Source organism: Phodopus roborovskii, unplaced genomic scaffold (genome assembly GCF_943737965.1).
Source record: "Phodopus roborovskii unplaced genomic scaffold, PHOROB, whole genome shotgun sequence".
In the NCBI taxonomy this organism is placed as follows: domain Eukaryota; kingdom Metazoa; phylum Chordata; class Mammalia; order Rodentia; family Cricetidae; genus Phodopus; species Phodopus roborovskii.
In genome coordinates this window covers 331832-359384 of record NW_026126516.1, presented here as the reverse complement: position 1 = coordinate 359384, position 27553 = coordinate 331832, and the positions used below count along the sequence as shown (strand labels likewise).

Below are 27553 nucleotides of genomic sequence, written 5' to 3'. Positions count from 1 at the left end.
GTCTCTGGGTCCTGTATTATTTGTGCTACAACTAAGACAGTGGGAAAGATCAGGAGCAAAGAGCAAAGGCAAATACAGGCAATGTTTGAAAAGGAAAAGCAAACAACTAAAGAAAACAGAAGCTTGTAACACAAAGCAAAAGCCAGGTGTTTGTCATTCTACCAACAGGTGTTAGATGCCTCCAGTGGCCCAGACAGAAGCCACCAATTCAGCCTCACTGGGTTCTGTTCACTGAGGAAGAACTTTGTGAACCCTGTGTCTTACTCTTCCAGCCACCCCTTGAGAACATACCCATGACTATGGGGGTGAGGAGCAGATAGGAAAACAAGAAGGTCAAAGAAGAACAAGACTGGTGAGGACAGAGAAGGGGGGCTGGTTATGTGGGTGGGAAATGCAGACTGAAAACAGAGACAAGGCCTAAAAAGGGTGTGAGACAGAGAACATGTTCATTCCACAGCCTGTTCCCGGCAGTCCTGGCACCCACCAAGATGCTACAAACACTCTACAGGGGAATATGCAAAATTAAATAAACTACAACATAATGTGTTAGGTGCTGTAGTCACGGACACATTTCAGTGAACACGGGTGGAGGGGAGAGGGGTAAAGCAGAAGACATGGGAAATAAGAAGAGTTGGGAAATGGGAAGATTTGTCTGGAGCTCTTAAATGGCAATAATTCATGAGCTATATATTCAACATCATTTCACCACAAATTCTACTGGATTCTCACAAATGCCTTCCGGGTGATCAGCAATCCCTTCAGAAAAATAGGAAATAACTGAATCCCACATGCAAATATCTCTAGGACAAAAGTGGCCAGAATCAAAATCAAGGTGTAATTAAAAGCCAGGCAGGGCAGGGGAAATCTCATGAGTATATACCTCTTAACAAGAATAATCACAAAAGACTGCCAGAACTACAGCCTCAAACCTCAGCCACTAAAGCCTCATACAGAGGCTTTCTATCCCCAAAGCTGTCCATTCAACCTTGCACTGATACCACATTTGTTACCGATCTTTGAATGCCCTTGTTATTAATCCTGTGGCCAAGGATTACTGCTTCAAAGTAACTTATGTAATATTCCTCATTTTTTGCCTTTAGCCTGCCCCATGATTTCAATGTCACATGTGCTCCCCACTGTAATAGCCCTTGCTTATTCCCTAAGCAGTACTATATTTCTCTGGAGTCGTTTCTTTGTGTGTTCAGTTTGATGTGAGCTCTACAGAAACAAGAGCTAATGTTTTTGGTTACTAATCACATACTAGTAAAAGCCTTCACATAGCTCCTTGACATATATGTATATTACCGTTTTCACTACAAATGGGGTCAATGTGTGGAGGCAGTATTTGAACCTTGACACCTGAGCCAAGAGCATTCACTATGCTGAGTATGTGAGATGATATCTAGAGGAAACCATAGGAAGTGGAGAGACCAAGGGCAGGCATGGCTCATTTGAAGGCCCATCAGGAGCACAAAAATAAAAGAATTTTTCATTTTAATTTAAAGGTAGGTCAATACTTTAATTAAAAAAAAAACTTGCCGTGACTTCAACTTGACTCTGTCTAAATTACATTTTTGTGTGATTAAATTAATTCCTCTGTCAGATGTGGGGTTGGTGAAGGTTTTTCCCCCATCCTATAGGCTGTCATTTGTCCTGTTGATGGCAGTGTCCTTTGCCTTACAGAATCTCCTCAGTTTCATTAGGTCCCATTTATTGATTGTTGATCTTAGTGTCTGTGCTATTGGTCTTCTATTCAGGAAGCTGTCTCCTGTTCCAATGTGTTCAAAGCTATTTCCCACTTTCCCCTCTATCAGGTTCAGTATGTATGGATCTATGTTGAGGACTTGAGTGTTGTGCAGGGTGACAGATATGGAACTATTTGCATTCTTCTACATGCTGATATCCAGTTAGACCACACCATTTGTTTAAAAAGCTTTCTTTTTTTTTTTCCATTGTATAATTTGTCACAAATAAGGTCAAGAAACTAGGCCCTCTGCATATATGTGACACTTGTACAGCAGGGAGCAGGGGCTGTCTTTGTCTCTTTTCCTGGCTTTTGGGACTCTATTCCTCATATTGGATTGCCTTGCCCAGTCTTATTACAAGGGGAGGTGTTTTGTCTTACTGCAACTCGATAGGCCATGTTTTGTTGAAATCCATGGAAGGCCTGCTCCTTTCTGAGTAGAAATGGGAGAGGAATGGGGGGGGGTGGTAGCAGAGGCTGAAAGGGGGGGGGGGAATTCAGTCAAAATAAAAAAAATAAGTACATTTTAAAAATAAAAATAAGTAAAATTTTAAAAATTAATTCTTCTAGATGGGGACCCACAAGTTAGGGTGACTTAGTCTAATGAATCATTTTTCTTGGCACCAGCACAGACATCAGCAAACCTTGCTCTAGAGTCAGAAAACATGGACTTGATCCTAAAGAAATGACTCAGGTGTGGACTCTTGAACAAATGGGTCGTGCAAACTTTATTATCTACCTCTATTTGTTATTTACCTTAATTTGTACCTCTCAGGGGGAAATGATAATACTCCTTTCTGGGGGTAGCTTAGGATTAATCATAAGACCTTGCCCTTTTCAGGGCTCTTTCACTCTGAGACGTAAGGTCACCAAAGGAAAAGCATAACCCACAAGCACCAAACCATTCTGGTCCCCTTTGCAGAAACCAGCACTGACTCCAGTGTCTAGAAGATCAAATTAAACTCTCCTCCATGCCTCCATCAGTGCAGCTAAGAGGACACAAAAAGTGGAGAGAGCCACTGCCTAGACCCAGCAGGGCTCTTCAGAGTCAACTTCAACTCCAGCAGTTTGTCTCTGTGATCCATTAAAGAGATGGTCAACTTGACCGGATCACCCTGGAAACCAATTCTCTGGACATGCCGACGAGGGATTTTCCAGATTCAGGTAAATTCAGGTAAAGACCCATCCTAAATATGGTTAGCACTGCTCTATGGGCTGGGGTCCCAATCTGCATACAAAGAACACTGGTTGACAGTGAATATTTACTACTTTCAGCCTTCTCCTTTAAGAAACAATGTGATTGGTTAGCCTCCTGCTCTGGCCACCATGCTCTCCCCACCACAGTGGACTGCAGCCTCTAAAACTGTAAGTCAAGATAAACACTTCCTCCTCTAAATTGCTTCTTGTCGGTATTTTGGTTACAGCAACTAGAAAAGTACCTAACACAGTCTCTTTCCTTCCTCCCTGGGGGATGTTTCCCTTAAGCTGTCGTTACTGCTTCAGGGAACTGAATCTCCAGATATTTCTGAACACAACTTCCTAATTATCACCAACACTTACTCCGGCTAATGAGCCTACCTAGATCTAAAACTGCAGTGCTGTTATTCGGAATTTAGTGACAGCAGGAAAGAGAAGCCTGTAAAGCAATGGCGACCGTAGGTTTCAAAAGGTTAGGAGGTCAAGTGACAGAGCAGCCATTCTGCAATACAATCTGGAAGGACGGAAATTCAGAGTGCCTGACAAGTACAGATGGAACCAAAGGATGATGTCTCCATGGCCCCAAAGAGGAAACAAATTAGGTAATTGGACAGAAAAACAATGGGGAGGGGTGTATCATCAAATCATTGCACTATACACACACTCATTGAAGACAGCTTGTTCCCTATCTTTCATCATCAAAGCATTGGCCTTTCTCTCTGTAACATGTATCATTGTTAAGTAAAGACTTGGGGCAGGAGAGGAGAGAGTGAAACAGAAAACCCTTTTCTCTCCTTCTGATACACAGCAAATATTCCTGCCTTCAGAGACCAACCCGGTTCATGAATACATAGTGTCCTCTTTAAAAACCCACTGCCTATAAAAGCTCCATGCTGTAAGAACAGTGTCCTTCCAGAGGAGCCACACATTCAGCACTGTTCTGAAAGCCATTAATGTGACATATGGAACACAAAGTATAGTAATCAGATTAGGCCACTAATCAGGGTGATCAGAGTGAGCCTGGGAACCCAGTACTCCCTCTAGGTCACTCTGCTCTATGGAGGGTGGCTTTGAATTCCCTCCTTTCACATCTAATAACTTCTTAACACATTTTAGTCACAAAAAAAGACAGTTCTTCTCCCTGAAATTGTTCCTCCTTTTTTCTAATGGGAGGAAACTAGGATAAATGAATCCAGTATCTTTGTCTTTATTCTTTAATAGATCCAACTTTAATATCCTCTAAGCTTAGGGACCCTGCTTCTATCTCTCACTGTTAATCATACTGTGTCTGGAAAAAGAATTCACAAGCCACATTCTTCAGGAATGCTTCCCTATTATCAAACACCATATATCTTACATTCACCCTGCTCTAGACCCTCTGTAGCCAAATAAAATGAGAAACATTCTGTTCCTGGTCTGGATGTTTCTGTGGGCAAGTCTGACTACCTTGACTTACCCTGGCTTTGCTTAGATTTAAAAATAAATAAAATCCTGCCCCAAGGCACTAAGGATTCTTGATGGTACTATTCCATTAAAGGGGAAATAAAAACAGAAGAAAGGGTGTAATGTGGTGGCAGAGCATTTGCCTGACATGCATAAGGTTTTAGACTCAATCCCTAGTACTATGAGAGGAAAAAAAAAAAAATGAGGCAGATGAGTCTTAGAGACAGGCTTCATCCAATCGGTCCACATATGAAGACCAACATGTTATCTTTTGAAGCTCTCTGTCCCAGCTTACAAGAGTAACAAATATCAAAACACTTTATCAAAGTTCTCTTATTTATCTGGAAGAAAAATAAAGAAAACCAGGGCGGAAAAAAATACTATTTTTGAAAACAAAACTTCTCGCCTGTGTTTGGTGAGAGACAAAGGCAGGAGCCAAAATGAACCCATGTGGCACACAGAAAGTGCATTTGTATTTCTTCGTCCTACTATTTGTCCCGGCATTGTTCCAAAGAAACTTATTCACACTAAAATCAGTTTGGTAGCCCAGGAATGGCAATTCAAATAAACTGAAAGGACTCTGAAATGAGGAAGTTCAAGGAAGGCCAGTATTTTGTCAGCTTGACACAAGTAGAGTCGTTTAAAAAAAGGGAGTCCCAACAGAGAGTGTGGCATGTGGGCAAACCTACGGCTCATTCTTTCTTTTTCTTTTTCTGGTGGGTGTTAATGATTGATTGTGAACATCGCCAACTCTGGGCAGGTGGTTCTAAGGAACCTAAGAAAGCAGGCTGAAAAGCCATGAGGACGAGCAAGCTAGTAAACAGCGATCTCCACGCTCTCTGCTTCAGTTCCTGCCTCCACGCTCCTGCCTTGAGTTCCTGTCCTTCATGATGGACAACGAATGTGAGCTAAATACACCCTTCTCTCCCCAGTTTGTTTTTGGTCACGGTGCTTTATCATAGCAAGAGAAACCTTAACTAAGACATATTTACAAAAACTGAATAAAACCCTCGCTCATATCAATAAATAAGAGCAACTCTTCTGTGGTATAAAGAATTAGGTATCACATTATGAAGTCTTGTCACAAATCCACAGGAAGTGGAATGATGAAATAAGTTAAAACCTAGTAAGATCTCTGGCCATGACGATCTTGACCATGCTAATCACTCTGTAGTAGCAAAAGCAGTATTCCCCAGTGGGATCCCGTGTCTGTTTTCTTCTTCTTCATCATCATCAAAAGCACACATACACGAAGCAACTTCAGAAATAAGTCTTATTCTTCCAAGAGGACCAGAGGTAAGACATAATGAGATGAGCACAAGAGACCACACTAAGACCCATTTATTCTGTTTAGCTGAAAATATGAAACTGTAAACAAAACACTTAATTTGTTTTCTCATTTTTCCTGGAAAAAAGAAAATCTACAACCCCCTCTGAGCCATAATAAAAACACAGCTTTTCTGCCTATTAGTTTTCCAAAACAGTATCTTCACCAAATGATGAAGGAATTTGTCCTCCTGTCTCCCCTCCAGGTCAAAGAGATTTTATTATTTGACTAAATCAGAATTAGAACTTCTCCCATCAGAACTAATCAGAGCTTCCCATCCAACCACATAGATGTGTCAAAATCCTACACCAACTAAAATCTTGGAGGTGGAGAGAGGGCACATGAGAAAAATATACTGGGAAAAGTTCAAAAGTAGTTTTGAAAAGTTTAGTGGCATCCTAATGGGCTTGCTTGCTTTGTAACTTTTGGACACACTTCTGTGTCCTGGATCTGTGAGATGGATGGGGGAAATAATACCAAGCCCTAAAGTAGGTGAGAATTAGATGAGAAAGCATGATAAAATTTTCATTTTATTTGTTACTTTTGTTACCTAATTTGTAAGGTTATTTTAAGCATTAGAAAAACATTTACTTTATAGGACATGTTTGGGAAGTCGTAAGTAGTGTATAAAAGATCACTGAAATGAACACAAAGAGTCCTGATCACAAAATCTAGTACAAATAAAATTTCAACTCACAGATGTAGTACTAATATCACTATGGCTCAAGATCATAAGGTCTTAAAGATTAATAAGAACACTTTTGCAAGCAGTATCTCCTCCAGACAATAAGAAATGCATTGACCTGGGGCAAAACAATAAATCAGTACTCAAGTAAGTTTCTAAACTGGTAAGTAAAACTGAGGGAAATAAGGTTTATTTTCTTCTGAATTACTCAGAGCCTTTTGGGTACATCTTGAATCTCTATGAAGGGAGTCTACATCTCTCACTGGCATTTAATGAGGAAACTTCCAAGGAAAAACTCTTGGGAATCCTGTTTTGGGGAAACCACCTCAACTCAATGGAAATAACACGTAAAGTTCTTGAGAACCACTGCGCCCAGAACAACGCCAGAACAAAAGTTCTTAACAAACTTCCCTCATAACAAAGGTAATGAAATCCTGGGTGGTGCTGCTGCACGCCTTTCATCACAGCACTCAGGAGGCAGAGGCAGGTGGATCTCTGTGAATTTGAGACCAGCCTGGTCTACAAGAGCTAGTTCCAGGACAGGCTCCAAAGCCACAGAGAAACCCTGTCTTGAAAAAAAAACAAAGGAAAAAAAAAAGAAAAAAGAAAAAAGAAAAAACCAAAAGGTAACGAAATCTATTACTATTGATTTGTTTCCAAACATGCTAGATTGTTCCGGGGAATGTCTTCAGCAGCATTTGTAGAACTAATGCACCAAGCAACCAAGCAACACTCTTGGAAAACTACTTGTTTACAGATGCACATTCCTTTAATGAGCAGGAATGACAAGAACAGAAGCTAGTTTAACATCACCACAAATACAGGCTGTTCTGCAGGACACATGCAACCTCCAGGATACCTCCATCCATCTGCTCAGAGAGCAGCAGAGCTTAGTAACAACTTTCACACTCAGGCTCCTGCTTTTCCAACTCTAAACATTTTCCTAACAATCCCAGAGGAAAAGCAGGGGAACCAAAACTGTGTAGGTACACTCTGCATGTACTTGAAGCACTGCCAACTGCCACAATTCTACTCTTAATCTCACATTTTTCTTCCTCTCTGTTCCAGGGGTTACTAGCTAGATGGCATTACTGTAGCGTTCCCATTCATTATTACCCTTTCCATTCACTATACACAACATTACTGTATTGTTATCTTCTTTCTAAAGATAGATTCTTGGCTAACCAGGCTGGCCTTGAACTCTCTACTTAGCTCTTGCCTCTACCTCTCAAGAGCTGGGAGTACAGAAATGCACCCTTATGCTGGACTGTTTAATTTCCTTTTATCAACACTATCACTTCCTCCTTTGGAGGGGGATTGGGGGGCCTTTCTGTTTTATCTTTCCCTCCTACAAGTATAGTTTCTTTTGCCCATGTAGTTAGTTCTTTACAAATAAATATGTCCTGTATCTTGCCTCAAGCTGAACTCATGACTCAGAAACAAAAGTTCCTTGACACTTGGACATTGAGGTAGGAAGATTGCATGCTTCATCTGAACCAAAAGATAGCTGTGTTTAAAGGGGAAAACGTCTCAGATCTTTGTTCATATATATTTGTTCATTTTAGAAATCAACGAAGAGTCTGACCAGTGAATGACCAATGCATTACCAAAGCTCCTCACAAACTTAATAGAGTCTCTTTAAATGTAACTAATTCTGGAAAAGGGGTGGGTGCTGCAGTTTACAGCAGGAGCTGTTAAGACACAGAACTCAGGATCCCCAGAGATGTAAAGGCCAGGGACCCGCCAGCTAGTACTTCAAAGAGTCTTGCTCCAAGTGCCTCAGCAGACCACACAGGCAACTTCGCCTAGGGCCCTCCTCCCAGGCCTCCCCCAGGGGACAGAGGGCTCCCCCAGAGCCCAAGGCCATAGCAAGAGAACCCACAGACTGCCTGGGGCCAGCAGGTACCTGGTCATAAGGGGACTTCTCCAGCATCTGCGTGCATAGATCGGCGCAGAGCTGGAACTTCCTGCGTCTAAAATAGCTCCAGGCCAGGAGCAGAGGATCCATCTCCGAGCCCATGGCGGCCTGGGACAACGCTCCAGACCAGGGGTACAGGCCCCAGAGCCCGGCCCAGGGAGGGCGGGGTCCAGGAATAGCGAGTGGGAGGCGTCGGGTTCTGCCAGGCAACGCGCAGCGGCGGGGCCTAGCCCAAGGGTGTCCACCGCGCGCCTGAAAACGGCGGAAAGAAAAGCCGCCGCGAACCGACCTCAGCCACAGTGTTTGCACAGAATTGGCTGCAAAAAAAAAGTGCATTTTTAAAGACAACAACTTTCACTAATTTTGAAAAGCCACCATTCCTTAAAAACAAAACAAAACAAAAGCAGGTAGCGGCTTAGACACCCTGGCTGGGGGCCTCCGTGCGTACCAGAGATGCAGTTGCCTAGCAACCGCTTGGTTGCTTACCTAGTAAGTGCAAAAAGCCACCTAAATTGACCCGGGTTGTGCCTCTGTCGCAAGTCCCACCCCCACCCCTTCATTCATTCCTATTGCTCTCATATTTCTGACTCTAGAAACAAATGCAGAAACAGTTTCCCCTGTGCCCTAAATCAAATCAAAACAAAACCCTCCAGAATTTTTCCACCTAACCCCACCTCAGTGTTCAAATTACAGGAGTTAGGAGAGATTGCTTGGTTCACACCATTCATTTTATAGATGAGAAACTGAGATGGGCTCCGAAAAGAGAAATTATTTGCTCAACGTTTCCCGCAATTAGGGACCTGGGCTGTCATCTGTGTGACAGCAGGGTGTTGGTTTTGAATTCTAAATCTATAGATGGATGGCATTTCCTCCAAAGTAGATAATTAATGAAAAGGAGGATTTTGTTTTCTTTTGGTATCAGGGTTTGTATCCTTGGCTAGCCCTCCGTGCAGCCTCCCCAGGGCTGAGGCTACAGGAATACAAAAGCCTCCCCAGGGCTGAGGCTACACGGGACACAACATGTGTTATCTGTCAATGTTTTCCTGTGCACAATATTTTTCTCCCCTGCGGAAGATTCAGTCTAGGTTTTTGGCATGTGTTAGGTAAAGAACTTGTCACTGAAATCATTAAGCTAAAGCCCCAGTCCCAGAGTGTTTTTTTTCAGGTGCTGCCTCACTTTCCTCTACAGATTTACAGAGATGGCAAGAGCCAGTGAGACAGAAATGCGGCCAGGAGTCTGGGGGTGGCGTCGTAGACCTCCCTTTGCCTCCTCGGTACCATGATGGATGACAGAAGTGAAAAATCTCAATACTATAGAGTTCTCTGATAGTGTCTACATTGCCTTGCACAGATCACAATCGACAAAGACAAATATTTTTGCAGTTTTCTCAAACCACCAGAGAATTTACAATGCAAACATTTTATATTTAGCCCAGATAGCTTTCGCAAACTGGAGTATAAATTGCAAAACTAAGGAATGGATAGTATTTCTTTTCTCCTTTGCTAAGGAATCCTTCTACAATTGTTGCACCTTGGAAGTGGATAATGGTAAAAGGAAGGAAGAAAGAAAGGAAGAAGGAAGGAAGAAAATTATTCTCCTTCGAATAATAGCAAACTACTCACTTCCCTGAAACTAAAATTCTTCACAAAAGCTATATTAGTTTAACCCCAAATTGCTGTCCATCTGCCATGATTCATTTCCCTCTGGTAGCCCTCCAATGGAGTGACCACCTGTTTGTTATTCTGGTAATGCACCTTAAAAACTGAAAGAACAATTAATAGCCATCTCCTTTGAGTCTAAATTTCCTTTCTTAACTCTGAATTTCATAGACAATTACAATTCACTAACTAGGTGTTCTTAGGAATATTTATGGGGTCATTTTGATTCAAACCACTACAGTAGCCTGAACAGCTCTAAATTAAATACATAAAGAGAGCTGGTTAATTTATTTACTTTTTCTAGCAGGCTTCTTGTACTTGGCAAACCATATCATACAGTCTAAAAATGAGTTAATTTTCAACAATGGAAGTAAAATTAGAACATTGTTGGTATAAATTATATTTCTGCAACAACCAGCCCCTGGCTCCATCTTATCCCGCTGGGAGTGAATATGAGGCGAAAAGGGGCTCTTTTCTATTTAGTGCGAAGGACTCATAGCAGAGTCTTTCAACGTGTTTTCTAATTTTAAAGAGAGAAGTAGTTTTTTTTTTAAAGAACATCTTCTTACATGTGATATACATAGGAGATCATGGCATAAATATTTGAAATGCAAAATATAAGTACTTGTAAAAAGTGCAGCAATATAGTTATTATATCTCTACATCTGGTCCACAAAAACTCATGGCATGTGCCAGGAGAGGGTGAGTAATAAAAAATTATCTTTTGTTTAGCTAGAGTATTGGTCTAAAAAAATGTTCCAAAATGCTTTACCACCACAAATACAACCTTCCTACCCAGGCTTTGGAAACTTACAGGTCCTAGCTGTGAACTATTTCTGAGTATATGTCACCCCATACTCAAATGACTCCAGTCTCTTTGCTGCATCTTGATGTGCTGAGTAAGTGCATTGTGTAGCATGCCATATGTTTGTCTGGACATCCTCCTACCTTGCTTTGTGAAGTTCTCCCATTGAAATGTCAGTCACTTCATTGATCAGATCCCTTTTCAAACCATCAACATTTCATTTCTGTGCCACATTTTTCTTCAAGGACTCTATCAATAAAGATTCTTTCCATTACCAAACTGTTCCCTTTGAAACACGGCCATATAGCTCAAGCTGGTCTTGAACTATGGAGCCAGGGCCAGTCTTGAAGCTCCTGATGCTCTTGTCTCCATCTCCTAAGTGCTGGGGTAGCAGGCGTGTGCTACTGTGACAGCCTTTCTTTTTACCAAACTTTAATTAGGTTTCTCTAAGCCATTTCACTACTTGGTCTTTACCTTGTGTTTCTGTGTTCATCCCCACAGTGTCTAACTATACAAAGAATACCGCTAACTTGGTTTACAGAGACTCTCATCCTTAGATTTGACTGCCTCTATATCTGATCAATTTCTTCATTTTCCACCATCTCCCATGTACTCTGCTCACCTTAACCTACCTTCTTCATCAGGAATTCTATTAAGTGAGCTTAGCAAGAATTCTTCCCAGTTCCACTGTTAGTTTTCATCATCTTAACACAAACTAGAGTCATTTGAGAAAAGAGGATCCTTAATTGAGAACATCAGATTTCCGCCTGGAAAATCTACAGATTTTCTTGATTAATTGATTGATGTGGGAGTGCCTGGCCAACTGCAGCTAGAGCTATCTCTGGGCATATTGTCCTGGATGCTATAAGAAAGCAGGTTGAGCAAGCTATGAAGAGCAAGCTAGTAAGCATGGACTCTGTTTAGTTCCTGCCTGTAGGTTCCTTCCTAGGCTTCCTGCCTTGGCTGCCCTCAATAGACTGTGACCTGGGATCTGTAAGCAAATAAACCCTTTTGTATCCAAGTGGCTTTTGGTCATGGTTTTTAATCACAGCAACAGAAAGTAAACTAAGACAGCGATCCTCTTCCCCACCTCCCCCCAGCATCTCACTAAGACTTTGTTGTTTTCTTCCATATTTGAAGCTGACATAGGCCCTTTCTCCCTTATGGAAATGGTATCTAAATGGAAACATATCAGCTTCTGGTTTTCTTTCATTTTACCTGCTATATTTTATATGTATTCTTGAGCATAATTATCAAGTATTTCTATCCAATCTTCTCGCAGAATGTTAGCACCACGAATAGAGACTTTGTTGCATCTTCAGTGTCTAGAGTTTGACGTTTAATAGGTACTCAAAAACTACCTGTTGAATCAATGGTTTTCTCTTCATAAATAAACTTCATACAAGTTATGGGCCACTTATGATGCCAGCACTGGGAAGATGAAGACAGGGACGTCTCTGGAGACTCACTGCCAGACAACCTGGCCTAATCAGTAGGCCCCAGGTCCCAGTGAGAAAACCTGTCTTAAAAAACAAATAGGATGATTCCTGAGAAACAACACTTAAGGTTGTCCACTGGCCTCTTATAACTGCATAACACACACACACACACACACACACACACACACACACACACACAACCAGTAGTTAACTACTTTGAATGTAACCAGACCCTTTGCCAGGCAGCAACATGGATGGTGTCTAGTCTAATTTCCAATGGGTTTTGTTTTGCCTTTGAAAGCCCATGAGCCACACCTACCATTGCCCTTATTTCTCTCAGAATTCTGTTCTTCTCAATTCTTACCAGAATGGCCCATCAATCTCTACTAATAGCATTGTGTGGTCTCGGGAGCCCAGAGCTCTAAACTCCTCTAAATGCCTCTTCCAAACCAGTTCCAGAAGCCGAAGAACCACATGGTCACACACTCCTGCTCCTTATTACAATATTTGCATATTAGTTACTTTCCCCATTGATCTGACAAAAGCTATTTGACGAAGGCAGTCATTTGGGGGGGAGGAGCTCATAGTTTGAAAGGATATACAGTCCATCATGATATGGATGATATAGTAGCAGGAGCAGTAAGTGGCTGATCACATTACACCTGTGGTTAGGAAGCAGATAGAGATGAGCATGGGTGTTCAACTAGCTCTCTCTTTTATTTCCAGTCTGTAGAACTGGAACTATTAATTCCCCTGTGCAAGAATAAGATTACTACCACAGTTTTGAGCCAAATTGAAAGCAAGCTTTAATTAAATACTGGCCAAGATGATGAACCCTGACCAGGTCTATTCCAGGGTTCTCCCAAAATGGCAATGAGTCACATTTTGTAGAGGCTTATAAAGGCAAACTCACAAGTCTACTTACTGTATTTCCCACCAGGCCCAGTCAGGGAGCAGCATACATTCTGATGTACTTACTGCCCGTGTTCCTCCTGCCTACATCCAATCAGTGGCAAGCATACACCTGATGATGTACCCTATGTATCTCCTGCCTACATGTGATCAAGCACATCTGGTACAGTTGGGTCAGATAAACTGGTTTAGGGGAGGGAAAACATGTGGCTTATTATCTTATATAAATAGCCTCTGGCATTTCAAGAAGTATCTGTCCTTGGGCAAGGGGCTTACAGGTTAGAGGCCTTTTTGTTCTATGGATCTCTTAGGCACAGTAATTAAAACGTAAAAGATAACTTTGACTTTCACAGTACCACCTCTCTAGAAATAACCTCGTAAACATACTTACAGGGTTGTCTCCAAAGTGATTCTAAATCCTGTCACATTGACAATCAAAATTAACCACCATGGTGATCATTCCACATTGGAGCACAGATTGCTTTTGTGTTGTTCAAAACTGCTTATTCTGAAAAACAACACAATCATCAAAACAATATGGCAGTCTGCAAGCTATGGTAATGGAGAGATTAGCAGTCTCTCCTAGAGGGAATGGAAGAGGCCCTCCTGCCTTTCCCTCCTGCTGCTCTCTCCTGCCCTCCACTACCAGTGGCCTGGGGGGGGGTGCTAGAATATACACGAGGTATGTTGACTGAAGACAGAACCTCAGTGAGTCAGTCTCCTGAGTCTTCAGGACTCATGCTGGAATGCGAACTTTCTGTGGTATGGCTATGTTTGAGTCATCGATGCTGCTTTTAGTAACCTTTCATTCATATCTCTGGAACCAACCCCAGCAAGCTCATTGGTTCGCTAACTGGTGTGGTGGTTTGAATAAGAAAGGACCCCATAGGCTCATATATTTGAATACTTAGACACCAGGGAATGGAACTCTTTGATAGGTTTAGAAGGATTATGCTGTGTAGCCTTGTTGGAGGAAGTATGTTACTGGAGGTGAGCTTTGAGGTTTCAAAAGTCCATGCCAGATCTAGTCTCAGTCTCTGCCTGCAGCAACATGCCTGCTACACCTGCTGCCGTGCTCCCCATCATGACAATGGACTAAGCCTCTGAAACTGTACACAAGCCCTCAATTAAATGCTTTCCTTTATAAGCATTGCCATGGTCATGGTGTCTCGTCACAGAAAAAGAACAGTGACTAAGACAGCTGGATTTCAGTGGGATCATTCTTTAGGTGTGCATGTGTCTTATCTGTGGTGAATAAATGTCTCTGCGTATCTTCCCAGGAAAACAAGTCGCAAATGACTCCTTTTCCTTCAGGATGCCAGGGTGAATTATACTATTGTCTCTAACTATATATTTATTTTTTTCCCTACACGAAGATCAAACATCCTCACCTACATGCAATGTGACACGCAGTGTCCTTGCCCATTCCCTGAGGGTACTGCCATTCTTTCCTGCCTACGTCGGCATTGGATTTGATCATATCATATGGCTTGCTGTTGTCACTGAGTTACGGATGGGACAGATGTGCTCCTTAGTGCCAGTGCTGGGAAGTGAAGTGAAGGAAGCCACAGCCAAGCCATCGTACAGTTGCCTACTGAAGTGTGAAAAGGAAAGAAACGGTGTTATTAGCTCCTGGGATGCATGTCTTCATCCTCATCATACAAACTCTAGGATCTCTGCACCGCTCACCTTCTTGTTCTTCTTTACACACTTGCTTGTCTACATATTTATGATCTGTTTTGTGCCCTGGAGCATAACCTTCATAAAGTAAGGATTTTTGTCTATTCTGTTCACTATTGTGTCCCCTATCCATAGAGCAAAGCATAACACTTATTACTGAGTGTATGTTTGTGGGAAGTCATTGACACTGAGCTTGTGAATTGAGCATCAGAAATTGGATTGGTTTGTTTGTTTGTCTGTTCGTTTGTTTTTCAGCAATAAAAGGGACTGAATTCAAGGCTCATGTATACAAGGCGTGTATTCTACTAAATGAGTTAAATCCCTAGTCCAGATTTTCCTGTGAGCTTTAATGAGCATATGGTGTGCTAGCTACTTTGATGTCAACTCAATACAAGCTGGAGTCACTGTAAAGGATGGATCCTCACTTGAGAAAATGCCTCAATAAGATCAGGCTATAGGTAGACCAGTAGGGTATTTTCTTAATTAGTGATTGATGTGGGAAGGCCCATCCCATTGGGTGTGGGGCCACCCCTGAGCGGGTGTCCCTGGGTTCTTTAAGAAAGCAGGCTGAGCAAGCCATAGGAAGCAAGCCAGTAACAGCACTCCTCTGTCGCCTCTGCATCAGTTCCTGCCTCCAGGAACTCTCCTTGAGTTCCTGTCCTGACTTCCTTCAGTGATGAACTACAATTGTAAACTGAATATACCTTTTCCTCCCTAACTTGCATTTTGGTCATGATGTTTCATCCCATCAATAGAAACCCTAAGACACATGGGTAGATGGAAAGTATTGGCACATGCATTTTATAATTTCATCAGAAAACAACATAATGATATTACAAAGCAATAGTTTATAATCTTTGCATTACACCTCAAATACTCTTTATGGCTATCATCCCTGGAAAGATTACAAGCTCTAATTATTATCAGTGAATATTCATGCCAATGATAATAAACAAAAAATTGGTATTAAAATCTCTGTTTCACAGATGATACTGATGAACTATATCTTATAATAATGGAGAAAACTGGCAGACTCTGTTAACCAAGTGAACGAAGCCCATAATGGAGCATATAGTCATGAGTCTCTTGATATGATACCCTGAGGACACACATTACTTCTTGGATTACTGCCAGAAATGTATGTCCTGAACCTAGTAATAAGAATGACCAAACAGGGAACAAGGTGCAATAAGATGGTCTGAAGGTGATGGAAGGTAGAGACAGAAACAGTTGCACAGGGGACATAGAAACCAAAACGAGATATAGGACCTAGATCAAGTTCTAAGTTTTCTCCTATAAGAAACATTAATTGAAAAAAATTGAAATGGGATATACATATTAAATAATGCCGCTGTGGCAATGTTGATCTCATTATTTTGGAAATTGTGAAATATTTTGGGAGTATATCTCTAAACAAAGATGGACACAAAATGGCCAAATACAATATAACATATATTACATGTTATTCTATATTATGCATACACACACACTCAAGAGAATGAGGAATGGGGTTGATGGTCAAGGAAATGTGATAAATGTCAATACTGAGGAATCAAGAGGTACAGTTAAAAATAAAAATATATGGCAATTTTTTTTATCATGTATGCCAATCAGATGTCTTAAAAGGGAGAGCTGGAGAGATGCTCATTGGTGAAAGGCAATTGTTGCTCTTGCAGGCAACCCAGGTTTGGTTCCTAGAGCCCACATGGTTGTCCACAATCTTCTTTAACTCCAATTCAGGGTGGTCTGATGCCCTCTTCTGATCTCTGCGGGCATTACACTCATAATGTGCACATATGCAGGTAATACACATAAAATAAAATTTTCAGAAAAGAATGAAACAAACAAACAAAAAACCCCTTGCATCAATAAATATTCTAAGCCATGCAGTGAGGGCACGCATATTTCATCCCAACAGAAGCAGGCAGATCTCTGTAAGTTCGAGGTCAACCTGATCTATAAAGCTAGTTCGAGAACAGCCAGGACTATTGCACAGAGAAACACTGTCCTGAAGAGAGAAAAAAAAAAAAAAGCTACACTATATCTATGTTATATCCACTCTAAAACAACTTGATATTTTAGCTTGTGACAAGAAATTTCCAGTTGCTTTTCTGATTTTGAAAAATCATCACTTCCAAGATTTTTAAGGGGACAGAATGAGAAATACTTCTTAGCTCATTTACTGTTATCATTCAAATTGACCAAATTGACTGACTGTGATTTTTGATGGAGCCCTCATAGGAATTTTCCTTCTGAGAAACTGACATGTTTGGAAACTCCATTGAATGCTATTAGTACTTTCAGATGCTTAACAAATTGTTTTAATTACTATAACCATTAATAACGTTCATCAGTTTTGTTTTGCTTTCATTCTTTTTTTTCCATTTTTTGATTTTTGAGACAGTCTATCTACTACTACAGGCAGCAAAGAGCCCTGGCTCCTTGAACTTGCCATGGGGACCAAGTTAGCCTTGAACTCAGAGCTCCTCCTGTGTCTGCTTCCCCAGAGCTGGGATTAAAGATGTGCACCACTGCACCTGGTTTATTTATTTTTCAATCTATTCTGTTGGTACAGACATTTTAAACAGAACAATTTATTGATTCCTTTTTTTTTTTTTTTTGAATTTTTGTGAGGAAAGTAAGGCTTGTGTAGCCCAAGCTGCCCCTTCAACTCACCATGTAGACCAGGCTAGCATCAAATTCACCATCCTCTTGCATTAGCCTTCCAAGCACTGCAATTATACTGAGTTACCACATCCAGCTTTGTATAATTTTATAGCAATTTTAAGACCTTTATTTCTGTAAATGTAATTGTTTTCCTTCACATTTTTCAATGGAATGACCATGATGTGTCAAAGAAATATCTGTCTGCCTATCAATCATCTGTCTGTCTGTCTGTCTATCTATCTATCTATCTATTTCATATCCTTCTCAAGATTTTTCTGGACTTCTTGGATCTGTGGATAGTTTTATAAAACTATCAACTCTTACCTCTTTGAATATGTCTTTGTTTTTGTTTCTTTTTCTCCTGAGACTTCAATTACACATCTATTATTATGTTAAACTATTGACTGTCACACACAACTTTTTAATGCTCTGTTTTTCTTTTCCACCCCCTTTTTGTCTTTCCAGTTTGGATCATTTTTATTGCTGTGTTTAAAAATCACTAACCATTTCCACAGTGGTTTCAGTCTGTTGATGGATATACTAAAGAAATTCCTGGGCAAGGGAGCTAGCTCAGCAGATAGTGAGTCTTCTGGTCTTACACACACACACACACACACACACACACACACACACACACACTAAAAATATAAAATGTTAAAGGAATTATTTGTCTTTGATGTTGTATCTTTTATTTGTGAAAGATTTTTTTGTAGCTACTACTTCTACTAAAATATCCTATTACTTGTGTATGTTATCCACATTTTTCTGCCAGATTCTTTTACATATTAGTCACAGTTATTTTAAGGCCCTCAATAGGTTTCCCCCAGAGAAAGTGAACCAATAGTCTGTGTGTGTGTGTATAGCAAATTGTTGTAGTGATTTATCACATGCCCTTATGAAGATGAATGTCCTATGATCTCTCATCTTCAAAGAGCCCTGGTGGCATGATTCCAGCTCCAGACCAAAGAACTGAGAACAGAGGAGCCCATCCTTCACTTTTTGGTTCTACTTGAGGCCTCAACAGATTGATGATGCCCTTTTTATTGGTAAAGGTGTTCCTTCTTTTTCTGCACATACATCCTTTAAAACATAGTGTGTGTGCTATTTTTTTTATATTACTCCCCCATAGTACCAAACCTAATGATTCGCACGTGGGCACTCAATTTCTGTTTAGGAATGATTATGTTGGTGACTCTTAACCTTTTTCTTTCTGTGAAATGCTTTTCAATGGTAGGACTTTTGGTGCTATTCATGAAGGAATTTGAGATGTGAAGTAACTTGAAATAATTCAGCAGTAATTACAGAAAACCACTCCAACAATGTGTGACAACTTTCTGAATCTATGCCAGTATCCACAGTTATTGCACCTTCCAACCCCACAGCACTATTCGAGTATAACTGTTTACGGACCTGGATATGTTCTGTTAATTCACTGAGAAAAAGAGTTCTCATGCTTTATTTGATTGATGTCAATATATACGGCTTAGTGGGTGTGCTTACAGTATACTGTGTTCTTCTGCTTGCTGTAACTGAATGTTCTCAGTTGTCCGGAAAGGAGAAACACGCTTAGCATGTGTGAGGCTCTGGGTTCAAGGCACAATGGGACACGGGAAAGACTCAACTGCTGAAAAATGTTTTTTATATTGACTGGAGTTTCACCCCGTCAGGAAATCAATATCTTGTAGCAGCATATTGGATCTGTGTTAGGAGACAGTGTTCAATAAGGCTCTCATGTCTCTGTGTGTCTTTGAATGGAAGGCACTGACCACCTGTGCCCTAGACCACCTTCACGAGGAGTTAATGACCACTTGTGGGATTAATGACCACAGAAAATAAAGACAATGTTTTCTGACGAGGAGACACATTTGATTATTGTCCATTTGATAAAAGATGGTATCTCCCTGTGGAGCAAAGCTCAGACAAGTTTCCTGCCCGTTATAAAATTTCTAGGTTCCAGATGCTTGACTGGGATTCCTTTTCTGTCACACAGGTATTGTCTGGCCCACTTTGTGTGGAAGTCAGGGCTCAGGGAACCTGACTGGCTGTGTTCATACAGAAGCTGGCTGACAGAACTGCAAAGGGTGGGCACTAACTCTACTACATCATGAGACGACCTTTAACCAGCTGGAGAAAGGACCCAGGAGGGAGATGAGCACACAGATTCTCCCCCTTTCTGTTTCCTACGGAATACTTTAGGGCAAGGAAATCACTTGGGCCAGGTGGATGCACTTGCCTACTTAGCCTGCTTTCTCTCTTCACAAATTAAAAGGTGGAAGCCAGGAAATAATGCCTCTTTATGTTGCATCTTATTCTTGATTTATAGTTGTCTTTGCTTCACATCCATTCTAACTCACTTGCTCTATTTGTCTATCCCTGGTACATTGAAACCTTAATCATCGCCTTAACCTGTTTCCTTGAGAATCTAGGCTTAATTAAAGTATTGGCTAAGGAGGAAGATCAAAGACCCCAAAGAATAAACAGATAAATGCATGCTCTTTAGCATACTATAGGGATTAAAAATAAACTGTTTTCTAAAACTATAGGATTAGGGCTTCTGTAAAGATTGTACGAATTTAGAAAATGTACTTGAGAAATAAAGGGAAGTTAGTTCTTTTTTTTTTTTTTTTTTTTTTTTTTTAACCAAAGCAAAGGCATTTATTATAGGAGCATTCTCCGACAACATTAGAAAAGGTCCACTTGGGTGGAGACTACTCTGTCCCCATTCCCATTCTTGCCCTTCCTCATCACCTAGGCCAGGAGTCCCCCTTCCTCCCCTTGCAGGCTACAAAACATCCAATACAGGAGCCTTCTCCAAGTAATCAAACCCCGATCAATGAAAGATCTCTGCTTTTAGAGCAAGAACAGTTCCTAATCTTAGCAGGATCCCAAACTCCATCCCAATTCAACACAGATCTGTGCTGATGATTTCAGGGGAGGCAGGGCCTGCAGGACATGGGGCACTAGGTGAGGATGTCCTGAGCCTGGTGTTCCACCAGCATCTCCATGCTCTTCACATCAGTGCACCACAGCTCCAGACGGTCCTTCATCCCTCTGATCTGCTGCAAATCCAACACGCAAGGCTGCACCCAGGTCATATGAACCCGCTTGTCCACCTCATCTATACTGCCTCTCACCAGCCCCACTGAGAGTGCCTTCATCACCAGCAACTCCACCTTGTTCACAGTGATTTTGGCACTTTTGGCAATTTCTTCAAAAGTGAGTTGTCTGTGGTTGGCAGGTCGTGTGAAAGTCATCTCCATAAGGCACAGCAATTGGATCTTCCTCAGAAGTTGGGTCTCGTTGGCTGCTAAGTCAGGCTGCTGGCCCCAGGCAGACTTCAGGGTCTGGAATCTATCTACATCACCACTATTGAAAGCATATAGAGTGTCGATCAGCCTCTGCCGGTCAGTGCTCCTCAGTGACTCCAGCACAGGATGCATAAGAAGCTCTCCGAAGTTAAAAACACCCTCACCAAGAAGTCCAGCAAGCCCCAGTGTGAAGGCTCTCTCCTGTTGCTCTGACTCTGGCAGATCTTTAATGTCAACACAGCCCAGAAACCGCAGAGCGTCTTTATAATAGGATGCGTGGTTTCCGATTGTTTGATAGTATTTACTGGAGAGATCATAGAAACGACTATGAACTGATGTCACACCAGGGAGATTGTTGAGCATCTCTTCAACATCTTCAATGGTGTCCTTTGTAGGCTGTAGATCCCCGATGTTTAATTTTAGAGCTCCGATAGCCGTTTTACACAAGATCACTGCTTCATCACTACTTTTTACCTTTTCACGAGTCTTTTCCAGAAAAGTAAGAGCCACATTAGGATCGGTCATTTGTCTAACCACATGAAGAATAATTTCTACCAGGGACAAAGGGTTCACCCTGTGTTCAAATTCACTGATGAAGTTTTCATAAAGCTTAATGAGACCATCTCTTGGGCAAAGCACGGGTCCTGCACAAAATCAAGCACCTGAAGTGTGAGCTGATGCCACAACTTCTTTGTGTACAGCTCCTCCAAACGGTGCCAAACGGCGGCCTGGCCCGGCCCGGAGTTCTGGCTCTGCTGTAAGAAGGCCGGCACATCCTTCATGATTGCAGAGCTAGGAACAGAAACACCAAGTAGTCAGCACCGGCAGGGATGGCGGACGGAAATGCTCCGGGAAGTTAGTTCTTAAGAGTGAAGACTGAACTGTCACAGGAAACTTTGGACAAGTGTATTCATTGCCCAATGCTCCCAAGTAAAGCAACCGATCGGGTGGTTCAAACACCAGAAACATCTCAATGTAATTCTGGAAGACAGACCAGAGAACAAGCTGCCAGCATGATTAGTTCCTTCTGAAGAATGTGATGAAATAATTTGATTCCTTCCATGAATTTCTGCTAGCTTTCCGATGGGTGTAGGAATCTCTTGGTATTTCTTAGCTTCATCTTTGACTTCATCTTTACATGATATTTTCCCTCTGTGAGTTTCTGTGTTCGTTTCCCCTTTATGTACGGATACTGGTCACATCAGACTTAATCTACTCTGGGGTGACCTTTTATATCTACAATGAAATCTTTTCCAAATAAGGTCAAATTCTAGAGAACTAGGAATTAGAATTTCAACTTGTGATTACTGGGGCCTGGGATACACACTTATCACAGGACCTCATACATTCCAAATCTGAACTGGACTTCAGATTCAATAGGATTCTCAGTTGGCAGTAGAGAATTGAGATTACAGCCCAGTGTACACTGTGCCACGAATATACCTGAAGTTCTGGAGAAGCGTGGTTAATTTTAGGAATGGTCATTAATGTAGGAAGACTGGACATCAGGGTCCACTCAGAAAAAGGAGAGAATAGCTGGGGATAAGTCTGCTAAAACAGGTTGGAAGTTTGGTGGCGGTGCAACATCCATCCTTTGTTTTATAAACAACTAAAACTGCCTAGTTTGTTTTACATTATTTGTGTTATAGTTTCCCAATCATAGACACAATATTGTAATTGATAGCTGAGGAGTTGGCTCAACCAGTAAAATGTTTGTCTTGCAAGCTTGAGGACCTGTGTTCAGAGTTCAATTCTCAGAATCCATATTAAATAAAACAAAACAAAACCAACAGCAATACAAACAGCAAAAACTGGATGTGGTGGCTGTGTACTTGTAATCAATCCCAGGACTGGGGAGATAGAGGCAAGAAGAGCCTTGGGACTTGCTGAACAGCCACCTAACCTACTCAGGGGTCAAACTCAGACCAGAAAGTGACCCTGTCTCAGTAAAGGTAGATGAATTGTTCCAAGAAATGATATCAAAAGTTGCCTTCTGGTTTCCATAGATGCGTATACAATATCCCTGCATGTACATGAATACAATGCAAACCATACTTTCTCTCTCTCTCTCTCTCTCTCTCTAACTAGAATGTGGAATTGGGGCTGGAGAGATGGTTAAGTGGTTAAGAGAACTTGATTCCCAGTACCCACAAGCCAACTAACAACCACACAGTTCCATGGATCTGATACCCTCTTCCAGTTTTCACTGGCAATGTGTGCATGTGGAGTACAGATATACATGCAGGCAAAACAGCCATAAAATAAATACATGAAATATATTTTATATGGTTATTTTTATATTTATATTTATTGATATATATGATTATATATTACTTATAATGTAAATATTTTTGGAGATAGAGGGTTGTTAAAGGGTTCATGACCCACAGGTTAAGAACCGCTCACTGGTCTACAACATCACAAGGCATGCCATGGGGCATCATTGTAAATAAGTAAGTTAAAGGTAAGATAACCTGCCATGAGAATTAGTGTGCAGACTGAGCCTACTAAGTACCACGAGAGCCATGACAGCCACCTGAAATGAGTGAAGGGAAACCATGAGAAGGAAAAATGTCAACGATAAAGGCACCCAGGTTAAGCTGATGCACCAGCCTCCTCCACTCAGAGAAGTACTGTTTGTGGAGACTGACAGAAAGGAGCCATGGCTGCTGAGCTGCTGGCATCCATTCCCTCTGGATTCATGGCTTAATGTACAAAAAGAAATAGAGGACCTAGAGTGTTAAACTTTGTATAAATAAAATATAATGTTGTTTGGCAGTAGCCTATGAGTTAGAGAGTGCTAATATGACTTGAGTTTCCAGTTTATTTTCTGATTAGAGTCCTTGGTTTCCTCTGGTCTCTTTCAGACAAATTAAGGACATTTTCATTTTCATATAACATTGCTTCCCACACAACAGCTCAGATGAGAAGCTCCATTTTTTTCCATTTAAAAAAAAAAAGAAATCTACCCAGTGGTTCATGAGTGAGTAGTGACTTTGTCATTTTTCTGACTTCATTCCACCCTCATCCTCCTGGAGTTACCAATTCATCTTCATCCCTCATGCAAAATTTTTCTGCCCACATCCGGCTCCTTACCATCTCTTTTTCTGGGCTAAGCATCCATTCAGGTATTTTCCCACACAAACAGAACTCTTTTCTCACAAAAAATTCTGAAAAATAAGATTCTCTTTTTACATATATTTTTAAGGCTCTCACAAAACGTACCCAGAATAGTTCTAAAATTACCCGTATCACAAATCTTAACATTTTGGTATCTTTTGTTCCAGTTGTCATTATATTATATAACTGGGCTCATTCTACATATACATTTATTTTGTATTCTGCTTAAACATTTTTATGCATTCTATTATAGAAAATTGTTCTTGCTGCCAGAATGTATCAGAAAAAACCCAATTTTCAATTATTTTTACAGTATTTTTGCCATATTGGCTGGATGAGTTTGTTTAAAGGCCTCCTTCTGGTTAGACATTTTGGGCTCTATATTGGCATTCTCCTGACTTGTGTTATAGTAAATACTTGTATCCTTTTTTAAAAAATATAATACTCACTTTAGTAAATGCTAGGAAAAAAGCTGTAATAAATATTTTAACACACGAATCTTTTCCATGTTTTTTGTTTTTTTGTTTTGCTATTAGGTTGGGATGAATCCTAGGTGAAGACTTTGTCAAGCTGTCTTAAGTCTTAAGAGAGGTACTGCTGAAGTCCTTCTCCAGGGATGGAGATTAGACACAAGATTTTTCTCTCGACAGATAATTCAAGTAGCAGACTCTATGGAACAGATGATTGGAATCTGAATCGAACTATGGCAGTGGGGGGCTGGGAGAGTACTGATGCAGAGCCAGGAATGGGAACCAGCGATGTTTCTAAAACAGTCAGGAGGACTTGGTAGCTAGGTTTGGGAGGTGCGAAGTAGTGAGGGCCACAGGCAACTCACCCTGCCTATCCGCTTAACTAAGGTAATACTGATTTTTTTTTTTTTTTTTAATGTAGAAAGAGGTGCTGGTTAAGGTGTGCAGATGTGTGGGAAAAGATAATTTGGTATGGGACTTACTTTATTTGGATTGTGTGCCAATTTTTAAAAGCTTTGGGTGGGATCTAATAAGCTTGTGGAATCATTGTTCTCAGGCAGGGGACATCTGTTGTTTTGCTAGTCTGACATCTGGCACTCCTTCACAGGAGGAATTTTGGGTGCCAGTCTGGTTTAGAAGGAGCCTTGTCCCAGAGCTGCATTTATTTACAACTGTTTTTTTTTTTTTTTTAATGAAATTGCAGGTGTCTTTGGTTTGGTAAATGAAGATGGGAGAATGATTAAGCATCCAGGCCAGACCTGAGTATCACTAGTGGCATTCATCCTTTAATCTGCTAACACCACTGGAAGGGTTAGTCTTTCCCATCCTCTCTTTCTATGGCTGTGACATACCTGTGGCTTCTAAGGAGAATCCATAACTCAAGTCAGTTAATTAGAGACAACAAAGTTGATGTCTACCAATTTCCAGGGGAAGACTAAAAATTAAAGGTATTGCCACAGGAATTCCAAGCTAAGGAGGATTGGTCTATAGATGGAGCAGTTGGCAATTATTTTGCTCGCCTGGCAATTGACCCAACACCAAGTAAATCTAGGTTAGTTCTAATGACCTAGTTCTGATTGGCATCCTAGGATTCAAGTATGTTGATGCCAGTTATTGGACTTTACAGCCTTTTGAGATATTGTGATTCTCTTCAATCTTAAGGTAGTTTACAAACAAAAAAGTTCCGACTAACACAATAATACAGTACGGGTATCAGAAAATGATTGTCTTCAGATGAAACCATGAGTACCTGATGGTTGACATAGAAATAAAGAATATCTGTGTTAGGTTCTGTTTCCAAGTAAGAGTGATCAAAGTTACAGTTGTAGAAATTAAAACATTATTACAATTAGTAACTGCCTGAAGTTGCTAGACTAGCATAAATTTTAGTCATGTTTTGCTTTGCTGGTGTGTGTGTATGTGTGTGTGTGTGTGTGTGTGCATGCATGTGTGTTTGCCTTTGCATGTGTGAGTAGAGGACAGAGATCCATGTTGGATAGTTTTCTTCTATGCATCTTATTTAATTTTTAAAATTACATTTTTTTGTTTTGTTTTGTTTTGTTTTTTTACGGGGGCACATGTACAAGTGGGAATCAGAGGACAGCTGGTGAGGGTTGGTTCTTCATTATATCACATGGATTTCAGAAATCAAACACAGGTTGTCAGATATGGCAACAGGCTCCTTTATCTGCTGAGCCATTTTGCTGGCACAGCTTCTGTTTTGAGACATGCTCTTTCACTGAACCTGGGCCTTGGTCTTTTTAGCTAGGCTGGATGGTCAGTGAACCCCCAGGTTACACCTGTCTCCACCTCCCTGGCATTCAGCTTTTTATATGAGATCTAGAGATGTGAGCATCACACTTGCCCAGCAAGCACTTTCCCCTCTGAGCCTTCACCCCATTGCCTACATTATGTTCCTTTTATAGGCTGGAGGACACACAGTGTGACGCTGACACATGGACAGTAGCAGGAAATACTTTATTTGAATTTTAGAGTATACGTGAAGTATCTGGAATATACAGCTTCACACTGGGACTTTGCATTTCAAGAAACAGACCAGCAAAGGATTATGGTTCTTTTACTTAAAATGTCCACCAGGTGTCCACTTGTTGTTCTGAGGAGTATCTGGGGTCCGCTTGTCACATTCTATTTGCATGGCTTTCAGAGGGTGAGAAGACCTCATCTAGCAGTATGCACTTGACAATCCTTTCTGCCACGACACTAGCAACAGATCATCTAGAAAACTGATCAGATTTGGTTTCCTTCTTGGGTATTCATGCTTGGTTTTTCTAGCCAGTACTGTGCCCCAGCCATCTCTTTTTGCCTTGATTGTCATTTGAGCATGGCTTAATTAAGAATGTTTTTGCTTCATACTCTACCCTTGGGTCATTAAAATTTGCAATGGAAAATATGATAATGGGAAAATAAATTATTTAAATCTATTATTAATCTGAAGTTCTTAAATATGTATCATGGGATCTGTAAAACACCACTGGAAAAAAATCTACAGAAGGAAATTCTTATTCTTCTACACCCTGCCTCATAAAAATTATATGTGGCTAGTAATTAATATTTCACAGATGTATAGCAACACATACTTAATTTTTTCTAAATGTTCTGCATGAATTTACATAGTCAACATGTCTTTCAGTAGTGATCTACCTGATTACAATTATTTAGACCGTCCGATTTTAACCAATTACGCTAAAATATGCCCTTCAAGAAGCCATTTTAATTAATATAATTGCTACTATCCAAAACAATTGAAAGAACGTCCAGGGGTGGGGGTGGGGACTCGGGTTAGGGGTTGTGGCAGCGATGCTCGTCCCTTAATCCCAGCACTCAAGAGGCAAAAACAGGAGGATCATGAGTTTGAGGCCTATTCAGCAACAGTAGTAACAAACACTTGAGTCACTGCTATTTATTAGGACATTGTATCTAATGTGTCAAAAGTACATTTGCGAGGTCGGATCTCATTCTTTCCAAATTTCTGGACCAGAGAGCACTATAAAAAGCATTAATACCCACATAAGGCACGGGGGAGGTGTTTAAGGAATGAAGCTAACATTCTGGTGTTAATTCACAGGGATCTGAAGTAGCCGAGTTTGCTCTAAAAGGGCGTGCGGGACCCCCAGACTGCTGGGCAAGAAAAGCAAGCAACAGGGACCCAAATCTGCGGA

General features: G+C 41.0%; 2 protein-coding genes across 4 annotated transcripts in view; both read right to left on the bottom strand.

Moving 5' to 3' along the window:
- The window catches only part of Ttc8 (tetratricopeptide repeat domain 8), a 61468-nt gene extending 52953 nt beyond the window's left edge, over positions 1 to 8515 (bottom strand). Inside the window, exon 1 of one of the 3 annotated variants that reach the window (XM_051196440.1) lies at positions 8279 to 8515. In XM_051196440.1, coding sequence (XP_051052397.1) covers positions 8279 to 8416 — 138 coding nt within the window. In that variant the 5' untranslated portion in view covers positions 8417 to 8515. The remainder of the gene's footprint in view (positions 1 to 8278) is intronic. The other 2 variants (XM_051196441.1, XM_051196442.1) reach the window with 2 other exon arrangements.
- An 11795-nt stretch (positions 8516 to 20310) lies between these two features.
- Positions 20311 to 21627, bottom strand: LOC127231057 (26S proteasome non-ATPase regulatory subunit 13-like). The gene is given in 2 exon segments (XM_051196451.1): positions 20311 to 21410; positions 21413 to 21627. Coding segments are annotated over 2 exon segments (1128 nt in total). The 5' UTR covers positions 21567 to 21627; the 3' UTR covers positions 20311 to 20436.
- Positions 21628 to 27553: the final 5926 nt, after the last annotated feature.